The sequence below is a fragment of the Sinohyriopsis cumingii genome, chromosome 12 (genome assembly GCF_028554795.1).
Source record: "Sinohyriopsis cumingii isolate HCF-2022 chromosome 12, ASM2855479v2, whole genome shotgun sequence".
In the NCBI taxonomy this organism is placed as follows: domain Eukaryota; kingdom Metazoa; phylum Mollusca; class Bivalvia; order Unionida; family Unionidae; genus Sinohyriopsis; species Sinohyriopsis cumingii.
Window position 1 is genome coordinate 30,940,393 of NC_142972.1, and position 26,987 is coordinate 30,967,379.

General features: G+C 36.8%; 1 protein-coding gene across 1 annotated transcript in view; it reads left to right on the top strand.

Moving 5' to 3' along the window:
• Positions 1-26,987, top strand: part of LOC149786190 (pyruvate dehydrogenase E1 component subunit alpha, mitochondrial-like) — a 92,812-nt gene that overhangs the window by 32,816 nt on the left and 33,009 nt on the right. Inside the window, exons 5-7 of the mRNA XM_089976546.1 lie at positions 373-464; positions 3,558-3,806; positions 9,495-9,631. Coding sequence (XP_089832672.1) covers positions 373-464; positions 3,558-3,806; positions 9,495-9,631 — 478 coding nt within the window. The remainder of the gene's footprint in view (positions 1-372; positions 465-3,557; positions 3,807-9,494; positions 9,632-26,987) is intronic.

Genomic DNA, 26,987 nt, shown 5'->3' on the forward strand with positions numbered 1-26,987 from the left:
AGGTCTTTTTTAAATAGCCAGTATAACCAGTGAAGAAAGCCAAGGAAATTCTTTTTCTTTAAAATCCTAACTTATGCAAAATACGAAACTGTAGAGCGCCACCTATACGCTTCGTTACTTTTCAGTTCCTTGTATCAATGATAATCCTATGACGGTAACATTATACACGTCATACATTTCAGTACCTTTGATTAATGATAATCCCATAATGGATATATCATATACCTCGTGCATTTGCGCTACTTAGCTCTGTGATAGTATGTTTGTAAGATAAACAATATCCTTTATAAAGGTACAATAATTTTCTAGTATTACGATTGCATTCATACGTTGCATACCAATACTTAAAAGTAATACCTTTGTTTTCTGAAGGTCGAGAATCAGGATGTGCTCGTGGTAAAGGAGGATCTATGCATATGTACTCACCTAATTTCTACGGAGGCAATGGAATTGTGGGTGGCCAGGTAACTACAGTTTTTAAAGAATAACAATTTTTGTGTTTTATTTCTAATCTGTAAACTTCTTTACAACAAGTGATGCAACATGGTTACTTTTCTTTTACAAATATTTGTTTAAAATGTGGTCTTTGAACCAGCTTATTTTACCATATTTATTTTCATGCTGATATTATATTTTGCTTTAGGGTACATCTTGACGCCTATCCCTAAAAATAAAATTTTACAGATTTTGTTCAAAATTTCTTTTTGAACTATTTCTGTGAGCTGACTTAAAATAAGTAAGAACATTTAGGAATCTAAATGCTCGTTTTCTGTTAATGATGGCCATGCCTTGATATAAAACAATGTAAGTGAACTGTAAAGTGTGGGGAATTTATAACTTGATATAAAACAATGTAAGTGAACCGTAAAGTGTGGGGAATTTATAACTTTAACTATTTCAGCATCCACAAGCTACAGTTATGATTTATTATCATTCAGTCAATGAAAGAAGTACAAATTGCGTGCAAAAGGATGAAAATCTATAGAAGAAGAAAACAATGAACGAATTATTCCACTGTATTTCTTTCTTTTTGTGAAATGGGTGTCAGGACCTTTAGTCTGAAAATACTACTTTTGACAGTCATGTAGACAAAAGTTTAAATTTTATATTTATCTAGCATGTAGATCTTAAAATTGGCATGATTCTAACTTAAAGAATTTATCAGTTCATACAAATACAAGATTATATTATAATAAAATGTAATAAAGCTAAATTCTAAACAAGCTCACCAAAACTTTTAATATAATCTTATCTGGCTACTTGTATTTTACACTTATTAAAATTTCATCTAATCTTACAACGGAAGGGCCTTTTATGATCAAATTGCTCAGTGGAAAGGCCTTCTAGATATCACATTGCTCAACGGAAGGGCCTTCTAGATATCACATTGCTCAACGGAAAGGCCTTCTAGATATCAAACTGCTACTGTATACACGTATGAGATAGTGTTTGGGTTAATTTACATATATGGCAGTGGAGACAGAGCTGCTTCTCATTGGGTATGGGGCTTTTCAGCATGAGAAAATGGGATAGCTGTGGTTTGAGGTGGGGAATCGGCCAGCTAGGTAAGCACCATAAATTCCCCTGGTGATCTTACTGATCCCTAACCTCCCAGTGTTTATACCTTGCATTGCTCCCATCATAGGTGACTAATACAGTTGTACATAATTTTTAAATATGTTTTGTATACTATTTGTATCAGTTCACTGACGATTTGGACCGTTCCGGTGGCCTAAGTGGTTAGAGCGTCCTCCTCGGATGCGGGAGGTCGTGGGTCCGTACCCTGGCCACGTCATATCAAAGACTTATACAAATGTTACTAGCAGCTGCCTCGCTTGGCGTTCAACATTGAGGTTAGTGTTAGGACTGGTCGAAAATGGTGTCAGGATAATGGGACTGGGTGGGACATCATGCTACATGTCTGCGGCATTATGCCCCAAACACTAGAAATCAGTATAAACTGCCACACTGCAAACATCTTAGCGGTGTGACTGACAAATTGTTAAAGCTACGTTCAAATTCTAAATCACACACACACACACACACACACACACACACACTGAAAGAGTTGACATGATCAAATTGTTGTGGGTTAACATTTCCTGCATTTGAGGATGGGGACCATCCTGGAGGCGAGCACGAATTTACTCTTCTGCTGGAAGGGGTATGATCGTCCCCAATTACCACAGTGACTATTTTGCTCCATCTAAGAAACCACTATATTTCTTTTTACTCACACTTCTGTTGCACGTTTGTTAAAATAAAAGCGCGTGGAAATAAAGTAATTTATATTTCCTCCACTTGCACATTCAAAAACTGAGCTGTCAGTTTTTATTCCCACAGTGCGGGTGGTGGGGGTTTTCAAAAGGTTTTGAGTATTTGTGCATATTGCAACGAAGTTCTTTATGTGTGCACAGTACATCAGTGCGTCTTAGTGCACAGTATGTCAGTGCATATACGTCATTGAGCGTTCATAGAGCGCCCTGATTTTATACTATACTCTTTAATCAGTATCAGAAGTTTTCATCGTCTCTGTCATTTTTACGTCATTCTCATTTACCTACGTTACGTTACACGCATATATGTGCGGTTGTCCAGCGTACTGTACGTACAGTTACAGATGACTTTGAAGAATGTTATTTTGCCTATCGAACAGTGTTAAATTTATTGACAGTAATCAAAGGAACAAAAACTGTTACAGCGAAATATTCAGAATGTTTTAAATACTGCTCGAATGACAGATGGTTTAGTTATAAGTTAAATTGTATTTGTATAAATGAGAAAAATATAAAAGTTGGCGGCTCTTCATCAGATGGTAAAATTACACAATTACAAAAAAATTATGGAGTGAATACTCTGTTTAAATGAAAATATAAGAAAGGTGATTTAAAAAGAAAAAAAAACTTCTTTTAATTAAAATGTCAAGCAAAATAAACTGACAGAATCTAACTGGCGGCCATTCACCTCCCCTAACCCCGTCCAGGGAAATTGTGCCTATATCAGGCCTTTGGGGGACCAACAGACATCTCCTCTCCCAAGACCACGCGAGAAACGGGGTATATTTTCTGATATGCTAGCAGGCCAGTCTTACCATGTAAATATTTAAGGTAAACAACCAATCCTTCAATATCTTAAAATTATTTCCCCGACAATTTCATCGGAGAATTAACTCTCTTGCACGCAAAACGACTCTCTTTATTTTGTTATTGCACGATATTAAAGTGGTAATCGGTGCAGATCGTACAGTTGTAATAGGTGTTTCAAGTAACTGCCACTTCAACTTCAAATGACTTGAGGACATATACTTCATATATGCTATATTTTGGTAAGCTTTGTGTGCAATTGTTAAAAATTACAAATGCATGAGTAGAAATCGTATTTTTAATATTTATAGACGTGTTTTATTGAACAAATTTGTTTTAACTTGTGGCAGACTTATAATTATGCATCATTAATGAAAAGGGCTTAATTAGCTTGTTCCTTAAATAACGATGTAAGCGGCAGCTGTATGCAAGTAATCACTTTAAAAGGTTTTGTTTAATCGTTCCGCTTTATAGGTTCCTCTAGGAGCTGGGATTGCGTTTGCCATGAAGTACCAGAAGAAGAAGAATGTGTGTCTCACAATATACGGAGACGGAGCGGCAAACCAGGGTCAAGTTTTTGAGGCGTACAACATGTCAAAGCTATGGAATCTACCAGTTGTTTACGTGTGCGAGAACAATAGATATGGTATGGGCACTAGTACGAAACGGGCTGCTGCCAGCATTACCTTCTATACGAGAGGTGACTATATCCCTGGAATCTGGGTCAGTACATTTACAATAAGAGATACAATTCTAAATAAAAAGTCCTTTGATTAAGATCCCAATTGGTTCAAAACGTGTTGGAAATTGTTAACACAGTTTTAAACCTCGATTAAACATTTTAAACGCATTTTAACGAGATTATTACCCATTTAATACAGTTAAAAAGTCATTGGAATGAGCTTAGAATTTGTTTAAATGAGTTTTGAAGTCGTTTAAGCGAATCTAATGCTAGTTTTGGACGATTTTTCCAAATCGTTTAAAAGAGATTATATCACCTTTTCACGAGTTTACACGCCGTTTCAGTGAGTTTAGAACTCCCTTCAATGAGTTTAGAACTCCCTTCAGTGAGTTTGGAAATCGTTTTGAACGACTAAAAATTGATTTCCATCTCAATGAAACTAGTTTCACGTTTTTAAAAACTATTTAGTAAAAGCGAATGTTTTGAAACCACTGCCTAATCCGAAGTTATTCAGACGAATTCATAACTTGTTCAACTGAGTTCTAAATTCATTTAGACGAGATTAAAAATTGTTTTAAAAGCGTTTCAAAAGTGTTCAAACGACTTCAAAACCAATTCAAATAAATTCTACATTCTTTAAATGATCTTTAAAAGTCGTTCAAATGACGTATAGTCTCATTCAGACAAGTTAAAAAGTCGGTTTAACTAGGTCATTCAGACAAGTTAAAAAGTCGGTTTAACTAGGTCATTCAAACAAGTCAAAAGGTCGGTTTAACTAGGTCATTCAAACAACTACAGACATTCTTCAAGCTAAATCTAAGCTCATTCAAACTAATTTAAAATTTTGTTCAACGGGATTTATAGTCATTAAATCAACTTGAAAAACGATTTTCATTTTTTCAAATGTTATAAATAGACGTCTGCATAATTTTTAAGTCAGACTATGCTCATTTTGGCAATCAATAATAAAGGCTGTTTGAAAGACGATGTTCATTTTGGAAATCAGTACAAAAGGTTGTCTGAAAGACAAAGTTCATTTCAGCAATCAATACTAAAGGTTGTCTGAAAGACGATGTTCATTTTGGCAATCAGTGCTAAAGGATGTCTGAAACACAATGTTCATTTTGGAAATCAGTACAAAAGATTGTCTGAAAGACAATTTTCATACTGGCAATCAATACTAAAGGTTGTCTATTTAACATCAGTCTAGTGGAAGTACTTTTGGTTCTGTTCAGACGTAATTTGTGAGTAATCATTTATTTAAATTATTCACTGGAATAACAAAGTGCTCAATGACTAAAACGCGATTTTACGGTTATTGTAAATTCATTCAAACATATTATGGATTATATTATTGTACTACGTCAAAACTGTTGTTAAGACTCTGTGTCTTAAATTAAGTAATGGAAACCAACAATTTAAGACAAATTATATTTTCTCTATAATACAAAGTGAAAATTTGAAGAGACAGTTACCATATTGTAAATTAAATCTCAAATTATCATAAATGGTTATCACATCCACAATATGCGCAATGAAAAGAATAGGGTTTACAGAATCATACGATACAAATGAAACATGAGTACGATTCACAGAATCGCATGATGCAAAATTAAACAAGTTTGGTTTACACAATTATATGATACTAATGGAAATAAGACTGGTTCACACAACCATATGATACTAATGGAAATAAGACTCGTTCACACAACCATATGATACTAATGGAAATAAGACTGGTTCACACAATCATATGATACAATGAAAAATAATTATGGTTCACACAACCACATGCCACAATGTAAACTAAGTATGGTTTAAACATCCACGTGATACAAAAGAAAATTAAATATGGTTGACAACCACGTGTCATTGTATACATTACACAACGTAGTGGTCCTTATTCAGGAGTTGAGAATTTACGTCATGATTCATCGTCCTTCCTCAAAATTAAACGTCCAATTAACAATTCCCATCATGAAACAGATACACTGTTGGCTACAAAAACCACCAAGGATTAACATTGAAGCTACCAAATTAGGCAATAAAGATGGACAAGAAAACTTACTAAAACCTCTACTGGTAAACGAAATCAACCAAAAATACCCGGGCTATGTTAAGATATATACCGATGGATCAAAAACAACCCACCAAGAACAGCAGCAGCAATATTCATCCCTGAATTCAATATACAAACGGGATCCAGATTACCTGACTATTGCTTCATTTACACCACTGAATTCTGGGCTATACTTGAATAACTACAATGGATCAAAGACAACCAAATACCTAAAGTAGTCATTATAAGCGATTTTCTAAGCGTTATCAAATCGATCCAAAATCGCAATACACACTCTAGGGAACAATTCCTCGACAGAGCATGCCAATTAATCGACGATATCACCACAGCACATCAATTAGTCGAGATCATGTGGATACCGTCGCACATTGGAATCTCTGGCAACGAAACAGCAGACAAAGTTGCAAAAACCAAACTAGGAGATCAAAACTCTATCAAGCTTAACTATAGCTCTACAGAAGCACTAAGCTTCGCACAAACATATATAGACCAAACATTGCAAGATTTTTGGAACTCCTCCACAAAAGGTAAAAAGCACCATGAAACCCAAAGAACCGTAGATAGGAACATACAGCTACCTAAGGGTACCTATTTAGAACGGAAAACCATAAACAGAATAATAACTGGAAAAACTAAAATAGTAAGCAGTTTTGGAAGGTTTATAGGACCCAAACCAGCAACCATTAACTGCTTTAACTGCCACACCACCGAAGATCTACACCACGTATTCAATATATGCTCAAAATATCAACCTGCTCGGAAAATATTTATCAAAAACCAAAAAGAGTTTGGATCACCACACACATACCCAGAGTTACTTATGGACTCTAATAAAAATAAACAATCAGCATATAAAAATATAAATCAATTCATAGACTCAGCAGGACTTAGGAACAAAATATAATTACTATCCCCACAAAACCAAAAAACCCAGTAACTAGCTAAATAAATTTAGAAGCCACCACATAAAAACCCATAACATATCATTCAATTTTATAAAAGTATTAATAAATAATTCACTTACGAAGCACCTATAAAAACTAAGGAAACCGCAAAATCGGATGTCCTAGATGTCCTTAACGAACCGAGTAATCAGCTAGGACTCCGGTCCTAGATGTCCTTAACGAACCGTGTAATCGGCTAGGCCTCCGGTCTCTTGCTAAATAAAGTATAAATAACATTCAGTCTCTAAAAACATTAATTAATAAATAACTTAAAGAGGCAATATCTAAAAACTTATAAATAACATAACGTAGGAAGCACACCCTAAACACCTTGACTAGTAATACCATAATAACCTTGAAAATCTCTCTTCATACATGATTTCTGCTAAGAATCTCTATAAACAGCATAGAACATCCCCCCCCTTTTAGAACATTTTTAAGAAGAAGAAAAAAAATCGAAAAAAAAAAATCGCAAGAGACACCAAGCAAATGCAACAAGAAACCAGCGATGTAAAACAAGCAGGACCGTTCCCGAGCTCTCCTTCCCACTAATGACAGCCAACCATTCAACTGTAAGGGACCTTTATGGACCCACAGACTGAGGCCAAACTATCAGGGTTCCTTGAATCCATAAAAGCCTGGAGAAGGTGGCACCATTCCTTTCCCCAGGAACAACTAGCACGCTGCGGTGCAGTCAGAAAAAGTGGCACATGCACAATTGTGCGCACGCTACTATAATTAAACTCAACAACAACAAGTGTTGGTTGAAATGGCTTCACTACCACGCTAGGGATAATAGCCTCACTATCCTGGTTCTTCTACCTATCTATCCATCTCTTCATCGAAACATACATACAGCTATAAATATATCAAGCTGGTCATAACAAGGAATAAACAAATACAGAGAAGAAATCCATAAATGCATGTTATTTAATTGTTTTATGTCATATAAAGCCCTTAGCGATAAATTGTAACAGTGTATTAAAACCGAATAATGACAAATAAAGGTAGTAAATTGAAGGAAGGTATTTAAACTATAAATACACGCTTACAAATTGGATTTGCATTCAATTTAACATTTACCCCTATGGCTGCAGTTGGAAGTAAGAGTGTTGACACTCCCTGACAAGATCCAAACGATAAGCCTCCAATAAATACAGAACAAAATGCACACGACCAGGGATAAATTACCTGTGCACACCGTACTAAACGAGTATCTCGCCGCGAGCGACCTACGACGAGATGCATACCACTGATCAGTCACACACACACACACACACACACACAAATGAACCACCCTAGGTAACGCTGTACACGTCTATGATGTCAATTAACCAAATTGTTCTTCAGGCATACCAAATTACTTCCTTTCCTTATTCCGCGACAATCTCAAATTTAGTAACGGTAACCAACAATTATGAAAAGTTATATTTTCTTCATAATGCAAAGTGAAAATTGAAGAGAAAGTTACCTTGTTGTAAATTAGATCTCAAATTATCAGAAATGTCCTATCACATGTCCAAAAATATAGAATGTTTCCTGATGTACCATAATGATGCAATCCAGAATGTCTTTAAATACTTTCACAATAATTCCAAAATAGTGTGCTAATCCATCGTCAATGAGCGCTTCATAATTCCAATGCATATTTAAATGCATATTTCCTCTCGAATCATAACACGTCTGTAAAGGATTTTACCAGTCCTATATTAAAACAGGAATGATTTATTTGTCTCATATGCCCCTATTTATACACATTTTCACTAGACCTAAATGTGAGTTATCCCAATGAAAAATAATCAAACAGTTAATAAGTCTGTTTCTAGAACATTATAAGTTCATAAACAACATAAATATATTATACAACCACGGAACATTAGCTATGTCAACATGTTTACATATGACCAGTATCTAAAAGTAAAATCTACAATCATGGACAAAAGTTAAGGACACAATTTGAATTAAATATACATACCACAAGACTGATAAAGACATCAACCAGTCAAGACCTTCGAATTGTGAGGAGTCAGGTAGTTTCTTGAAGGCTTTTGCATAGTTTCTATGTATGGTTTGATATAAAACTTATCTATCTTCTTTTTATATTAAATGAATTGTGATTGTGTATCTCTCTTTCACAACAAGTTAGACCACTGTTACAATTAAGACCTATGAATGAATCTGTACCTAACCTGGTTAGCGTTGAATGATTTAGAGTGTTGATGCCGGTTAGGTTTGGCCCTAAGTACCACAGACTGTACCTGTCTTCAAGTTGGTATCACCCTAACCCCATGACAGAATCCATTACGCATGCTATACAGTAAAATGGGTGATAGACCATCAGTTAACAGCCGCTGTATAATAATCACATAGGCTTAACTGACCAGACGGTATTATGTAACAACATACATACTCCGGTTTGAGAGCACGTAAAGCGTTCAAAGGAATGCGAACAAACAACGGTGAATGACCGATGGTAATACGCGGGTATAACTTAGGGATTTATCAGGTATATTGATATTTTAAAGCAAAATATAATATCATTAATTCAAAACATCATACTATCAAATCAAATTTATATATAAACATCATTAATTTTGTATATTTGATACAAATTTTGAATTTATGACAACAGACTGATTTTTGACAACATCGAATGCTTTGATATATAAAAATACCTCTTAATAATACATATGCACTCCATACAGGTGGATGGTATGGATATCCTGTCCGTTAAAGAAGCAACACGATTTGCCAAGGAATACGCCCTAGAAAACGGCCCCATAGTGATTGAAGCCGACACCTATCGGTATAATGGGCATAGTATGAGTGATCCAGATAATACGTGAGTGTATTTGTATGAAGCGAATCACATGTACCAATGCAAATATGAACCGTACGTGTGTGTGTGTGTGTGTGTGATTTTGGATTTTGGATTTTTAACGTAGCTTTAAAAACAAAATCAGTCATATCACTACGATGTCTGCAGTGTAACAGTTTATAGTGATGTCTAGCACTGGGGCATCATGCCGCAGACATGTGGCATGATGTCCCACCCAGTCACATTATCCTGACACCAGGCCGACCAGTCCCAACACTAACCTCTTAATGCTGAGCGCCAAGCGAGGCATCTGTTAGTACCATTTTTGCAAGTCTCTCGTATGACTTGGCCGGGGATCGAACCCACGACCTCCCGCATCCGAGGCCGACGCTCTAACCACTAGGCCACCGGAGCGATGAACCGTACGTTAACTGTACAGATCTAGTAAATTATTAAATAACAAATTCCTCATTAGAGTACATTGCTGGGACAAATGTCCTTCATATAATATCGATAACTGTAATAGAAAATGAACTCATTTTGCTTATTACACTTTAATGTCCCCCACTATGATAGCTGAAGGGACATATAGCTTTGCTGCAGTCCGTCCGTACGACCGTCCAGAATCCATTTTAGTGCGTCAGAACAAGTCTTGGGCTTGGAAAATTGTATTCACTTCATTCTGGTCTTTAGTAGATGGCATTTTACATTTTCATGCCATTACATCAAACTTTAATTTGTTTCGCACTTTTGAACTTTGGGTCTTATTCCCATTCTACACAAAACATTTTAACATTAGTATGCAAAGACCAGTTGACTTAGGCAAAGACTATTTGCCTCAAGCGAAGATCACTTGACTTAGGCAAATTAAATTTGGTAGAATATTTGTATTCCTATGTAGATTACCGAATTAGATTTTCAGGCCATAACTTTAATTTTTGTTTTATTAAACACATTTTCTTAACTTCTGAGTTTATGGTATGGCACTGGTTCTGTCTTGGATCAACGATTGCTTTCTTCAGAAGTAATTTAGAGATATGTTGTCTGTTATTCGTCCATCAACGATTGCTTTTTCACAAATAACTTACATCTATGTCGACTGGCAGTATTCTGTCAACGTTTGGTTTCTTTTGAAGTAATTTAAATTCATGATTCCAGAAGGTCTTTGAAGTTTGAAATTATTTTCTCCTTTGTCTAACAAAGTTTGAGAACCTCCACTGATACAAGCAACAACTTTAAGAATAATCTACCAAAAACACTCAGCATAATTTGAACTAATTTTAATATTAATCGTCTGGACATCAATATGGGACTGAAACAATTGCTGAATGATTATTAATTATGTTCATTGAATGGTTATTAAGTATGTCCATTGAATGGTTATTAATTATGTCCATTGGATGGTTATTAACTATGTCCATTGAATGATTATTAATTATGTCCATTGAATGGTTATTAACTATGTCCATTGAATGATTATTAATTATGTCCATTGGATAGTTATTAACTATGTCCATTGAATGATTATTAATTATGTCCATTGAATGGTTATTAACTATGTCCATTGTTGCTTAACGCAAAATCAATACCTTCTTCTGAAAATCCAGAATACGACATAGAATAAAAGCCTTTCCAGTCTCTATAAATGATGCAAATGATGCCAATGTCCTTAAAAATCACATTCTAGTAACTGAATAGTTTGCAGCTGCTGGTGTACAAGTGTTCTTTAACTCTTGCTTCAAGGCTTCTAGCGGTTTCCCAAATGTATTGTTTCCAGAATTATCACACTGGAGATTATATATGACTGATCACTTCGTATTGTTTCCAGAATTATCACACTGGAGATTATATATGACTGATCACTTCGTACTGTTTCCAGAATTATCACACTGGAGATTATATATGACTGATCACTTCGTACTGTTTCCAGAATTATCACACTGGAGATTATATATGACTGATCACTTCGTACTGTTTCCAGAATTATCACACTGGAGATTATATATGACTGATCACTTCGTACTCAAAGGAGTTTGGTCTACTGGATGTATCAAACTTGAGCAGATGGTGTTATAAGGTCAACGGATCACATTAGCTCCATGTTTTGGGACGATATTTTGTAATGTTTCGGAGAGTTCACCAATATATGATAAAGGGACAGTTACACATTTGTCTCCTTTCTCCTTCCGATGTTCTTCCCTTCTCCGTTCTTTTTCAGTAAACACCAACATCCAGTCTGTGTAACCATTGTCCCCAACGCTTTCTTAATAAGATAGACCTCCAATACTGAGTCTTCCTCAAAACTAAACATGCTGTTCTCCCGACGCAACGGAGATCTCACCACTATCTCTTATGTTGAAGATGGTGGCCAGAGATAAAGTTTAGATACTGATCTGTGTGGGTAGTTTTGTTGTAAATGGTAAATTTTGTTCCCCTATCATCTAAATTATGAATAAAAGTATCCAAAAAACGGCAACATCCCATCTTCTACCACTTTATAAGTGAAATAGAATTTTGCATCCATGGAAATGAGATGTTCTGTGTATTATTCAATATCGTATTCATGAATTATGGTGAAGTGTCTTCCACATAACTAAACTACATATCCGGAGGTTTGCGCTGAAAATGGCATTGATTTAAACGTCCCCCATATACAGATGTCATAATACGAAACACTGGTCAGCCCATTGCCGCCCGAAACGTCTGGCCAGTGTTGAACAGTGATTACATATTGGAGCATCTGCAGTTCTAAAGAAGGGTTTGTCACGTGGTCAACATTTTGATGACTACGTGATTCCAGCCTAGATGGCATTCCTCTGATTAAGGCCATGTGATAAGGTCGAAAGCTAATGAACAGCAGGGAGGGTGAACATATCATTTTTTAAAAGAGCCAGTTCGTGAAAATAAAGCTTATTACGAAAATGCAAATATAAGGTCAATAATGCCAAACCGAAGCCTCTAACTGGCCAAGATTTCTCTAATCGGGTTAGCTCGTTTTTTTAATTTATCTCTGTCGCTTGTATTTTTAAATTTGTATGTGTGCTTGTTTATTCACTCGGACACTCATTGTTGGTCGTCACTCTCCATGCTGCTGTAGTGTGTGCGTAATTAAATCATATTATATCAATAATGGAATCTCGTACAGCTAGACTAGCTCGAGAGCGACTAGAGGTAATTAAAAAATATATTCCAGTCCGTGATTCTGTCGGACAAAATTACTAGCTCTTCAGGAGTCTCAGGTGGAATTTACAGAAGGTGCAGAAAAATTATTTAAACCGGTTACGAAGGCTAACAGAGGAGTTACAGAGGCTACCAAAAGTCTTCTTCCTACGCTGTAGCAAACCGCTAAAGCAACTGGAAAAATAGCAGTAAGAAAACAACGAAAAAGATTCTATGAGAACTTCCAGGTGAAATAGCTAATGCTCAACCAATGCAATAAATACTTAAAGGTATTGACCAAGCACGTGCTGAAATAGGGGTGATGTAAAGAATCATGTATTAGAACCAGCACCAAAACAAATAAAAGAAAAAATTGAAGTGATTAATACATTTGCAGACAAGAGTATTGCCGTCATAGGAGGTGTTTAAAGCCTGGATCAGTTATCTGAGATTGCAAGTTTAAATAAAAGAGAAATGTTGGTACAAATAGATATTTCGAATATATACTATGACATCGATCAGGGCAGAGATAGTGATAGAATATATACTGCATTTATCAGTGGAATAGATAAATAATTTTCATGGTTACAACGAAAACCACAGCCACAACCACCACAGCCACAACCTCCAAAACAACAACCTAAAATTAATTATATGGATAAATTTACGCCTCAAGGTGTTAGCGCTATCAAGGATCCGGCACAAATAATAAATATTGCCGCGAATGGATACGATGAAAGAAAAAACTACGTAAAACCCAAATATGTTACATCTCTGAAGCCTGAAAATTGGATTAAATATGTATATATCATCGCTAATAATCTTCAGTCTATCAAAAAGGATGATAAAAGTTTTACTAAATTTAAACAGAATTTAGAACAAAAAATGGAATCAGACTCAGCAGCAGGCAATAAAGAAAAGTTTTACTAAATTTAAACAGAATTTAGAACAAAAAATGGAATCAGACTCAGCAGCAGGTAATAAAGAAATGTTTTATGATACAGGTCCTGGCCCCAGTGCCACTGAAAGTGGTTACTCGAGGAAGTGGTCTTATTACTCCCTGTCCCAGCAACGTCCTTGCCGATGTTGAAAGACTACAAATTCTGATTGGCGGAAAACTAGATGTATAGAACTTCCCAGAAATTAATAATGAAGCAGCTGGTATTTGTCAACGATTATTTACAGACGGTATCATGGACATTAATGTTTATCGGTCCCTCATCGATGAAATCGCCCATAATTACCACAGTGATTGAAGATATGTAGTTAGATCGGTGACAATAAAATAAGATGGTCATACAAAATGCTCAAGGTGGACCGGTCATAGTCAGGGTGACAAATTCACGATTACCAAGATATAAAGTAGTAATCTACGGAGATGGACTTGATGATGTTGTTCAGGGTCTATTTAAAAAAAATAGCCCTAAAAGCAATACCGATTGCAAAACAATTATCAACGAAAGCTATTAACGTTGTTCTTGATAAAAGTATTGGTACTTTTGGTGATGCTGCTACTAAAGCATAATCAGCAATCAAGGATAGACTAGCACGATTAATACGACGAAAACCTCAGGCAGTCAAATTACCTAGTACTGACGTTATGCAATCAAATGTGTGTAAAACAATCAACCAAGCCGCAAATAAAAAATTAGCAGAGTTGACTGGTGTACCCCTGTCAGAAAAAGAAACAAATATAACTGCTTGTCTGATAGCAGGAAGTGGTCTTCGTGTTATACGATAACAATTATAATAAAATGTTTAAACTTGTATCAGATCCAGCATTTGACATAGATGCACCAATTCTCAAAGATGAATATGTGCGTGATTATCAATATTATTCTTATGATGCACGACAGCCAAATCAGCGTGGGCGAACTGAATTGCAAGTTCAGGATACAAGCAGATATTTCTTACCCGCTGAAGCATTTATTGAAGTAAAAAGTGAAATTTTAAAAACAGATAATACTGAATATGGAGCTGATGTTAGTGTTTGCTTTGTTAATAATGACATTATGGCATTGTTCGAATGTGCTACGTATATCATCGACGGAATAAATACTGAATCAATTCAGAAAGACGTCGACATTGCCACGACGATATTGAGTCTTGCAAGATATTCCAATGATTATTCAAGATCGGCTGGTCCGTCAATGATGTTTGTGAAGGATTCTTCTAACCACCTAGACAAAGGACCGTCTAATATAAGACGACCAAAAAACGCCGCCGACGGCGCTGACGCTGATGTGCGGCCGGTGGCTCATGGTGCTAATCAAAATTTCAACTTAGGATCCGCAGCACGTCGATCATTGCTGAAAGATGGAAGTAGATTTTCATTTGCAATTCCATTGTCCCACATCTTTGGATTTTGCAGAAATATCAGAAAAGTCATTTTCGAAGCCAAGCATGCAGTTGTACTTGTAAGACAGGCTACTGACGATGGTGCAATCTGGCACCCTGCTGGTACTGCTGGTGATTTTGGCAAAGTAATACTGACAAAACTTTCATTGTGGATGCCAATACTGAAACCATTGTTCACTGAAGAACAACCGCTGCTCTCTTTTATGGACTCAGGTGGTAAATCAACATTATATTCATTGACGATGACCACAGATAGTGTTTAAATTACAACTAATGGTTTTTTCACATGGCAGATAGCATGATAACAAGGTATTTCTGCACCACGACATATATTTGTTGCTTTCCAAAGTACTGAACGAATAAATTCACAGACACACAGTGTAATGATATTTGACAAACTTGGTATTACTGGAGTTTCACTGAGAATAAATGGACATCAAGAACCATCTGAAGATATATTATTAAATTTTGATCATAATCATGTTGCACGTGCATTCTGGTTTGCAACTATCAGAACTATATTTTACAACACTGTATCCGATTTATTACATTTCGCTGGATCACCTGGCATTGATACACACTTTCGAGCTCGTGTGGCAAGAGGAGCTATAACTAATTAAAGAGCAATCGCTGTTATACTTTAAGACAAAACAATGTTCCTTGAAGGTGCTGAAGGACGAATGAGAGTTACTGATGCCCCAGTGGAAAACATGTATCTAAATCGCCCATGATATTATAAAGTCTTATCATCACGTTAGTGTCAGTCTGACTTCTGGTCAGATTAAAAAACTTCAATCGAAATCAGCAAATAAATGCGGAACAAAAATAGCACTAAAACAAGAATAGATCATAGGTGGTCCAAATAAACTATCATTGACGGAACGTCAGCTCATGCTATTCAGTGAAGCCAAACAATTAAAAACCGGTTTACGAATTAATCTTTCTGCAGGTGCCATTATAGACGCAGTCAAAACGGGTGGTATATTTCCACTTCTTGCAGCTATACCAGCGTTAATAACCTCTGCAGTCCCAGCTGTTGCAAAAGCAGCTGCACTTGGTGCTGTTGGAAATGTTGCTGAGATGGCACTAAAGAAAGCAATTGGTCTCTGTATAAAGACTACCAAAAAAAGGAAAGAGTCTAAGGCTGCTAGGAACTCCCCATTCATAGTACGGAAAGGGTTTAGGACTTCTCTGGACACTTCGTTAGACGCAACGCGTGTCCTTCCTATGTCCAATTTTGATTAATTTGATGCTGCTAAGCGATTTAATATTAAAAAAAATTCAGAGGTGTTTTTATGCGTGACCAGTTACCAAAAACAACCAAGCCGTGTTGAAACCGGTATCATTAATCTCGATGGACGTTCTGGTCCAGGTACTCATTGAGTTACATACGCGATTGATCCACGTGGAATTGTTTATTTCGATTCCTATGGGTTGGCGCCACCAAATGAATTTTTAAAATATGTCGGCGGAGTGCAAAGCACTCCTGTCTGTTATTCAACATTACCAACACAAACAACAACTGATCCGCCAATATTTGGCCGTGAAGTTCTCGCTGTACTCGACGCTGTGTCATCATGAACAACACCACCTCATAAAGTCGTGCAGGAGTATACAAGTAGACGGTTCCACCGTCGTTTTAAACAGATCTTAAAGTATAATGGTATATATTTACGGAAGATCTTCTCGCCTGAGGAAAATTCAGCAAGGCGATTTATCTAAATATGCAATCCATGACGAGGTCGAGGATAAACTAGCTAATCTTTTATGTCTCGCAATTGTGGACCAAAATGAAGTAGTTTTTTTTTTATTTCAGTATAAACAAGGACGATCAAATACGAGCAATATTCCGTTGACAGATATTATTCTGCGGGTTCCAAATGCGACCGAAGATAGCCTAATGATGTATACTAAAAACGGTAAAATTAAAAACTTGACTGACTCATTTTTTAAACTCATGGGAGAGATTACCGGACGCATCTCAAGAATTGGAGATATTATGTATGGCGATCTCAATATGAGTAAAAATACAATTAATAATGTGAGGAAACCAAAATCAGATGATGATGTGGTAACAAAAGATACGTAGACAGCAACAACACCACAATCAAAACTGAGATCAATGATCGTTTACTAATTTCAGGTGATACAATGACTGGTTCTTTCAGTATGAATAATAATAAAATACTGGTCTTGAAGAACCAGAATCAAGCGATGACGCTGCAACAAAGAAATACGTCGGTGATAGCAATATTCTGATGATAAACTCGTTAATGACAATCAGTGATGGAATGACCACATTTAGGTCTGAATATTCTAATCATGTACAATCGTTTATAAATTTTTGCACAAAAAAAATGGATTCGTTGATGACTTATTTGGAAAGCCAACATTAATCGGTATTAAATTCTCTAACATCAAAAAGATCACCGACAATGCAGTATATACAGTGGCGTCTGGATCAGCATTATGGACACCACTCAATAAATCCATCAAATATCGCGCTGATGTTACTGGTATATACAGGTTCTCATCACTCGGCACTACGACATTTACGATATCTACCACAATTTCACGGTGTTATTCACTAACTGGATCCTCTGGATATGTGTTAGTGATTTTGGAGCGAAACGACGAGGTAACACTTGATGTGGAACCCGAAGATCTTTTTTAGTTTTCTTGTACTATTGGTGTCTTGAATTAGTCGCTAAACTACCACCTACTATATAATGAACTCCCCAATGGACGTTCAACGTGATGTTGCAGCGTAACATTACAGACACAATCAAGCATGTGACTTTCAAACCAAACTGAAAATTATATATATCGTTGACGAATATACAGTAAAAGTAAAAAAAAACATATCGCAGGCGTGTAGTTGTCGTTGACATAATTGTGTATTCAGCGTCCGCTGTCATCGCTGGAACCGGCATATTGCTATCAGCAATAACAATGCCATCACCAGCAGTTGTAACACTTTGTTTCAGCTGCAACAACAACTCCTGATATTCTTAATATCATCGCAAAAATACATACCTGCACAAATATAAAATTACATGAGTATAAAAAAATTGCATATAGCGTCGCTAGCATACCCCAAATTATCTTTGTTGATATTATCAAGTCTTAACGATGGAATAATATCAGATATTGAGTTCACAGAAATGATTAAGATTTACAATGACTGTATCAGAATCTACGTCCGATTCAGAAATCGGGATTTAGAATCCTTATTTAAAATCAAGGGTTATAATTTGTGTCATCATCGCAAGAACTACTGCAACAAATCGTCGCTAATACAACTCCGTCAAAAACGACGATGATATCAGCAATCTCAACCAATCCTGAGTTCAGCGTCAACTTTCCAACTGCAATTTCAGCGAAATAAATAGCGCCCGCACAATTACGAGTATATCACAGCTGGCCAAATATTACATCAAATTCATTAAGTGGGTTGCAAGCAAAGAATTCCCTGGTATTTTCGTATAATAATAAACCAGATGGAACACCAGACTGGAATGATGTGAATATACCTTCAGGTAGTTATCACATCGAATAAATCAACGATGAATTCCAACGCAGAATTAAATGTATGTGAAAAAAATCCAAAATTAATATCACTGTTCATGAACCAACATTATCAACAGTGATAGAAATAAAGTCGTTAGATTATGCTGTATATATATTTTTACTTCAAGCATATAGCATAATAATACTGTTGGTGCCCACATTATTTCTGAAAAATGTTTTCCAAACCAGACATAACAAATCGGATGAAGACCTTCATCAAACTTAAATGACTTAATGAGTGCAAATCCGGTCAGGTCTAAATCTGGTAAGGGTCCGTTTAACTCTGGTCATCTAGTCTGTTGAAATCTGCTTGAAGTAAAAATGCTATAATTGTTAACTGTAAGGGAAGCAGCGATATCATAGCGGTCGCAGAGGCAAGTTTGGTTACCACAACAAAAGAAATATTATGATGATGAAAATCTTGACATAACTGATTTTGAGAATAAAATCGCAAAAGATCTTGGCAGAAAAATAATCGGTATATTTAGGCAAGGAGTATCATACGATCATAAACGACATTGTACGATATTAGCTGTAGACGATGATGAGTTAGATTTTATAATTGCTGATATAACGAAGAGAAACATATTTATAAGTCTAAGTTATGTTAACTTATCAGACGGAACTAAATTAGGTACAATTGTGAGCTATACCGATGATGAGTCACCGTAGTATACTCGTTTAAGATCTGCGATGCTTGACTACGTTTTGATAAATCTATTATCGATAATAAACAGATTTCCTAATGCCGCTGTTAGAGTCTTCACAGATTCATTTTATATCAATAAAAATACAGGATTGCAAGAACAACTACATATCGGCGCTTATGCATCATGAGGCGAATGGAGAATAAAAGAAGAAAAGATAGTTGTTCTGAATCTGCCGACGTTGAAATTAAGGATATTTATTACAAAAATAATCGAATATCAAAATTGTCATCAGCACCTTCGGAATATGATCCTGTGACTAGACATAAGACTGCTTATCTCAATGGACCGGAATGTTCTGGTAAAACAACACGTGTGGTCGAATTATTTTTTGGACTTGATATAATTGTGTTAACCCTACAGATAGACACCCCAGAGAAATGAAAGAGCAAGGAGTAAAATCTCATAATTATCATAACTTTTTCCGATGGGAGATACATGGACTCCTGAACGAATGGGTGAAAAATATATTCCAAAGATTATTATCTGGGATGAAATATGTACAGTGTCGCTGGAGACATTAAAAATATTTCTTGATTGGTTGTTGTCAAAAAATACTGCTGTTATCTTGTGTGGCGATCAAGGGCAACCACCGCCTTTTGTTGGATTGTCTCCGCATGGATGGTTAAAAACATGTCTTGATCATTATGAAGAAATAATTGTTGATCGTAGATCGCTTGATCCAGAATTAAGAGAGCTTAAGAAATTAATACGACTACAACGAAATAAAATTCAGTGTGAAATAATGCGTGACATATTTTCAGAAACTCCCATGAATGATTTTTGGAATATGTTGAGGCCAGATGATTTGATAGTTCACAAGCAGAAAGATTGTTCGTGATATACTTCAACAACAATTATTTATGTTCCATAAAGGAAAGTTTTCAAATCTACCCGTACCATTGTTTTATCGACCAGCCGATACTCGTTGGCAAAATATCAACGTTAAAATTCCAGGTTGTGGTAGTAAACAAAATCTTGTGTTAAATGATATTGTTTTAGTTCCTGTCAGTGTTGTTGAGAGCGCGTTAACGATGGAGAAAACTCCATGGACGCTAGGATATGCTATAACGATTCATTCGTCACAAGGATTAACTATTTCTGACAATAATATCTGGACTGTAGATGATCGTATCTAATAGTCAAATTTATTGTATCTCGCAGTGTCTCGAGTCAGAAAAAATGTCTCAGCTACGGAGGGTTATCGTAGACTTCACAGAAAATAATAATAAAACGCAGGAATTTAACGATGATATAGTAAGAAAAAAATTAGTTATAAACAGTATGACAAAAAAGCACGACTTTGATCCCGATGCTGAATTTCTCTTGACGCTAAAGCAACAACAGAATAATCATTGTGCGAGCTGTAACACAGTAATAGTGTGGCAATATTCAAATAATAATCCAAGACAGTTTACCGTAGATAGAATTTATACTAGTCTGGGTCACACACGTGAAAATGTGATGCTGACCTGTCTTGAATGTAATCGACAGAGAGGTACTAGTTCACAAAAGTAAACGCGGTGGTAATTGTGTGTCTTCAGGAATTACTTGTAATTGTTCACGTCCAAATTCACGCTGAGGAGCAGTGGAATCTAATCTGTAGATTGCAGGTCTACCCGTGGATCTTACCACGCTGGAAATTGTATGTGTCGTCACCTTCATATGCGATCACTTGCTCTTTTTTTTACCGCCTTCAAAGTTCACCAGGTTCATATAAATATCTTACATTCCCATCACCTAGTACTGGTTGTTTTGAGAAAGGAGTCATGACGTTTTTATTGGCATTCGTTCTTTTTGTGATCGCGTTGATCGGTTTCATAGAAGTTGAATCAATGATTTCATTTGACGAGGCTATCACGCTTGGTACTCTTGTAACCCATACACGGGATCTCTTGTCGTTTTGAACTTTGTTCAGGGATATTTCCTGCGCATACTGATATCCAAATAACCGCTCAGCAACTGCTCGATTCAATCGTTCAGCAATCGCCTGATCGCGATGAATTGCGATATGTCCTCGTTTGATTTTGGCGTTATGTTTTTTCATCAGATATGATACTGCACCAAGAAATTCCTTTCCAGGATCAACATGTAGCAACTGTGGCCATCGCAAGTGTCCTCGTTGATAAATCCGTTCAAACGCAAATGCAACTTCAGTTGCTGTTTTAGCTGATAGTGGTTCTGCTTCTTTATATCTACCTGTAACGTCAACGATAGTCAACGCGTATTTGTATTTTCTTGATTGACGTCTACTAATTTTAATAGTATCGTGTGGTAAAAACAAAATATATGCTTGATGAACTTCATTTGGAATGCTGAAATCAAAATGTACGTACTGAATTGTTTTAGATGGTTGTAGATAAATTTGATATACTGCCTGTCGTGCTAACCAATTAGCAGCAACATAACATGTGACATTTGCTGTATCAGCTAGTTTACCAATCGATGCTCTACCCCTCCAATATCCTCTTGGGCTATAATAAATCGATTGCATTATTATAATAATCGGTTGATTAATTACCGGCCCATAATACTAGTTTACCTTTCATCGCCGATTTTGCTAGAAAGCTGGCAAGTGTTTCTTTGAAAGATTTATTTTTTATGGAATTTAACAAGTGAATCAACTTCACATCTGCAATATGTCGTTGTTGTAAATCCTTATTTTTATATGCTACATTATTAACGTAACATGCTTGATCAATCGCATTTATTGGATACTCTCCAGTTCTTGGTTTATTTCGCTCGTCGAGTTGGATATCATGTCGGGTTCCAGGACCACAATAATTATATCCAGGAAGATGTTTGTCTCCTGGGTATTTAGCCCATGGAGCTCCTGGTCATTTTCCTAATGAAGCGGCGATATCACCACCTGTTTTCCTTGACTTGTCATGGGAGATAAATTTCACACACTTGCCTGTGAGGGTGCGCTTTTTATTTTTGTTGTTGTTGCTATTGTTGTTCATCCACTTGTAGGGGTGGATGCTCTGCATCGAACACATTATATATTCATATTATTTATTATATTTCTACAACATGGATATCATTGATTTCTCAGCGACACGAAAGCAAGAGCCAGTCAAGCATCATCCAGCGCTACCGAATTCTATCAGGGCAATTATCATAAGTCCATCCGAGTCTGGTAAGACGCAAATGTTGCTGAATCTGATAAGGAGATGGCTCAAGTTGGATAAGTTATATTTAATGGCACCATCTGTAGATGATCAGAGGTGCTACGATGTACTTAAAGATTTTAATGAAATTTCAAACTTGTTGGACGATGATGGTAATGATAATATTGATATTATCATCGATATTGATGAAGCCCCATCTGTAGATTATCTCGATGGATTTGTTAATAATCTCGTTGTATATGATGATGTGATGATGGACAAACAATCAGATCCAGCTCGGTTATTTTCTCGAGGCAGGCACAAAAACACAGACATGATTTGTGTTCCTCGGCGATATGCACAAATACCTAAAGTGATCAGACATAACTGCAATATTTTAGTTGTGTTTAATGGAGTTGATACACATACTCTGCGAAATATTCATCAGACTGGGTGTCCAGGAGGTATGGATATGATTAAGTTCAAAAACTTCTTTTCACGTGCACAAGCTGCCCCACATGGACTTAGCACGATAAATTTACATGATCCTCTGTCGCGATATCGTGTAGGTCTTGATCAAAATTTTAGTTAAGAACAGCAGCCGGGAGGGTGACGACCAAAAATGAGTGTCCGAGTGGGTAAACGAGCACGCATACAAATTTGAAAACACAAGCGACAAAGATAAAGTAACAAAATGAGCTAACCCAATTAGAGACATCTCGGTCAGTTACAGGCTTCGGTTTGGCGTTATTGACCTTGTATTTTTATTTTCGTAGGGCGCTTTATTTTCGCGAACCGACTCTTAAATAATGTTTAATTCACACTCCATGCTGCTTAAGGAGTCATAACCTATTATGCTACAGAAAAGTATACCGTTTTAGTTTCACTGACCGCGTCTTCGCTAACCAAGGTTCCGATAACCATATATACACCTTGCCGGATCGAACTGCTATATAGGTGCTTTTCCCTAGCGACATTCATTGGATTTCATGTGTTACCTTCCTTAGTATATAATGCCAACTAACAATAACGTGGTTCATTGTACATCCCCCGAAAATTGTGGTTGCGAGTGACCTAAAAACAATACTTTGGAAGTTTAACATCGAAAGTATGACTATGTACCAGAGCGAAGCCATCAGAGGTGTATTTGAGTGAAACATAATTGTGGAAACACGGACCGACACTGAAAAATTGCTTATTTATCAATCCATCCAAGTTGTGTGCTCTCCTTGTTTCGATCACGTTGGAACAGTGTTCAAATTTGAACAACTTAATTTTGATTGGATGCGGTGGCTTGCCGCTGCATCCAATGAAATTTAAAGACACGAAGCACGGAACTATCTGCTCGATATGCCAAGGTGACGATAGGCATATCGGAACCTTGGCTAGCAAAGATGCACTGACTGCACTGTAGCAGACAACAATATTCATTCTAGAAGAAACGTTTCAACAGAATTAGCCCCATTTTAATGCATTCTGGCCTGAAGATTGTTCTGTTTTGTTTTACTATAACTTTGACTTGCGATTAAATATGACCATCCCACACAAAAGTACAAACGTTTTATACGACTGCCTCACAAAAATCAGTTAAAGGAATTCATTTGAATTTGACCGAAAACTTCTCGCATCGCTGCCTTTCAAGTTTATGTTAATGATGGCGACCAACCGCTAAATATAAGAACTGTTTTTCTTGTTGCAGTTCTTAAACACAGAAACGCCTTTAAAACACGTATCAGAAACTATTCAACCCAGTTTAACAACAGAGAGCTTCCTAGCATCTAGGTCATTTACATTTGTACAAATTAAGATCATTCATTATTAAATATGACAGTGGTTACTAAAACCAACGTGCTACTCAACACTAAAAAGCAAACACTTGGACTTTCAAACGATTGAAGTCTGCAACAATGAATTGATTTGGGCAACATTAGCAGCAGGGAGGGTGAACAGACCAAAACTAAATAGAAAAATAACTGTTCTACAACAATTATTCCTTGATAGAACCCTATTTTGATGAAATAAACCCTTCTACGGTCTTACATAAAACACGCGTAAAATGCTTCGCATTTCCAGAAATAATTTACGCTGCAAAAATTGTATCGAGGCCGACGCGATATCGTGTTCGCGGGTCGTGCAGGTTTATTGTCACAAATCCGTGAGGGGTTCTTTGGGCGCGACTAAAGAAATTTTTGAATTTATTTATGTCCATGTCACCACTACACCAGGTTTGATGAATATTTCTTAACGTGTGAACATCAACTCCATTAAACACCGCAAGAAGATTACAGTTATCCCTGATTACTTTTGGAATTTGTGTATAACGCTGTGTAACATAAATGACATCAGTGTTTTTATGACGTCCCCGTGAGAATATTCTCGCAGGATTTTTTTGTTTGTCCAACATGATATCATCGTACACTACTAGGTTATTTATTTCACCGTCAAGGTCTTCCACAGACGGAGCTTCTTCAATATCAGTTATAAATTCAACTACGTCTTCGTCACTCAGCGCTCGTGCACTCTCATTAAAATCTTTTATTACATCATAGCATCGCTGATCATCTACAGATGGTGCTACCAAATACAGTTTGTCCCACTTCATCCACTTCATAATCAGGTTCAACAACAACTGTGTTTTACCCGATCCTGACGGTCCTATAATAATCATCCGGATCGAGTTTGGTAGCACTGAATTATGCTTGATTGGCTCCCTTCGCCGCGTCGCAGAAAAATCTGTAATTTCCATTTGTATACAAAGAATAATAATTATGGATCTATATTGTGTAAAGTGTAAGGCGCGAACCTCCACAAACGATATAACAACCATTACAACAAAAAATAACAGACTAGCAACTTCAGGTACGTGTACTCAATGCGGCACAAAAAAATTTAGATTTCAAAAAAAAAAAGCCTTGACAAACGGGGAGGTGACATCGCAGCCGCGCTCGGACGACTTCCAGGTACCCCTTGGAGTAAATATCCCGGAGAAAAACATATTCCGGGATACAATTACTGTGGACCGGGTACTCGTTTAGATATTAGACTTGATGAACAATCTAAACCAAAACCTGGAGAGTATCCGATAAACGCTATCGACGCAGCGTGTCACTTACATGATATTGCTTATCGAAGTAAAGATCTGCAAGACAGGCATATCGCGGATGTGAAATTAATTCATGCACTCGGCGCTATAAAAAATAAATCATTTAAGGAATCACTCGCTAATTGGTTAATAAGATCAGCGATGAAATCTAAATTAGTAATCGGGGCTGGATAATTAAATAAAAATGCAAGCGATTTATTATTCTCCAATCGGATACTGGAGAGGTAACTCAGCAATTAATAAACTCGCCAACGCGGCATCAGTAACACGCGAGGTTGCCAAAAATTGGCTGTCAAAACAAGCAATATGGCAAATCTACCTACCACCGCCGAAACAAATCAACTTTGCACATTTTGATGTTAGTGTGCCCAATGAAGTTCATCAGGCTGACATACTATTCCTGCCTCATGATACTATCCGTGGCCGAACATACAAATATGCGCTAACAGTAGTTGATGTTGCCAGTAGATACAAAGAAGCAGAACCGTTAGCGACTAAAAAAGCGTCCGAAGTTGCCTCTGCGTTTTCGCGAATTTATCAACGAGGACTCACACCGCAAGGTGGTCTACGATGGCCACGATTATTACAAGTTGATCCTGGCAAGGAATTTCAGGGCGCGGTATCATCGTTGACAGCCCAGCATAACGTTACCGTGCGACGAGGACACACTGAAATTCATCGCGATCAGGCAATTGTTGAGCGATTTAATAGAACACTCGCTGAGAGATTATTTGGATACCAGTACGCGAGGGAATTCATTTACGATACACGATCTCGTGAATGGGTTGCAAGACTGCCAAACGTGATCCACGCACTGAATAATGAAATTACCAGAGCAATTAATATGAAACCTGTAAATGCAATCACAAAAAAATATATACCCGGCGTCGCACACGGACAACAGCTAGCGTCCCCGTTGCTGGGTAATGTCATCGTTAGGTATTTATATGAACCGGGTGAACTAGAAGGAGGAAAAAAAAGAGCAACTGATCCCACGTGGAGTGTTACTACACATAAGATATCCAGCGTGACCAGATCAACTGGGAGAAACGCAATTTATAGATTAGATTCGACAGCTCCTCAGCGTGGATTCACACGCGAGCAACTTCAGGTAATCCCCGCGGATACGCAATTACCACCCCGATCACTAAAGTGATTCGCACTTAAATAACTGCAGCAGCACCTCTGCGTCGGTTACACTCAAGGCAGGTCAACATTACATTTTTACGTGTGTGACCACGATTACTGTCTATTCTATCTACGGTAAATTGTCTTGGGTCGTTTTTCGAATACTGCCATAATAATAAACAATTACAACTCGCGCAGTGATTATTCTGACGCTCACGTAGCGATAACACAAATTCAACATCCAG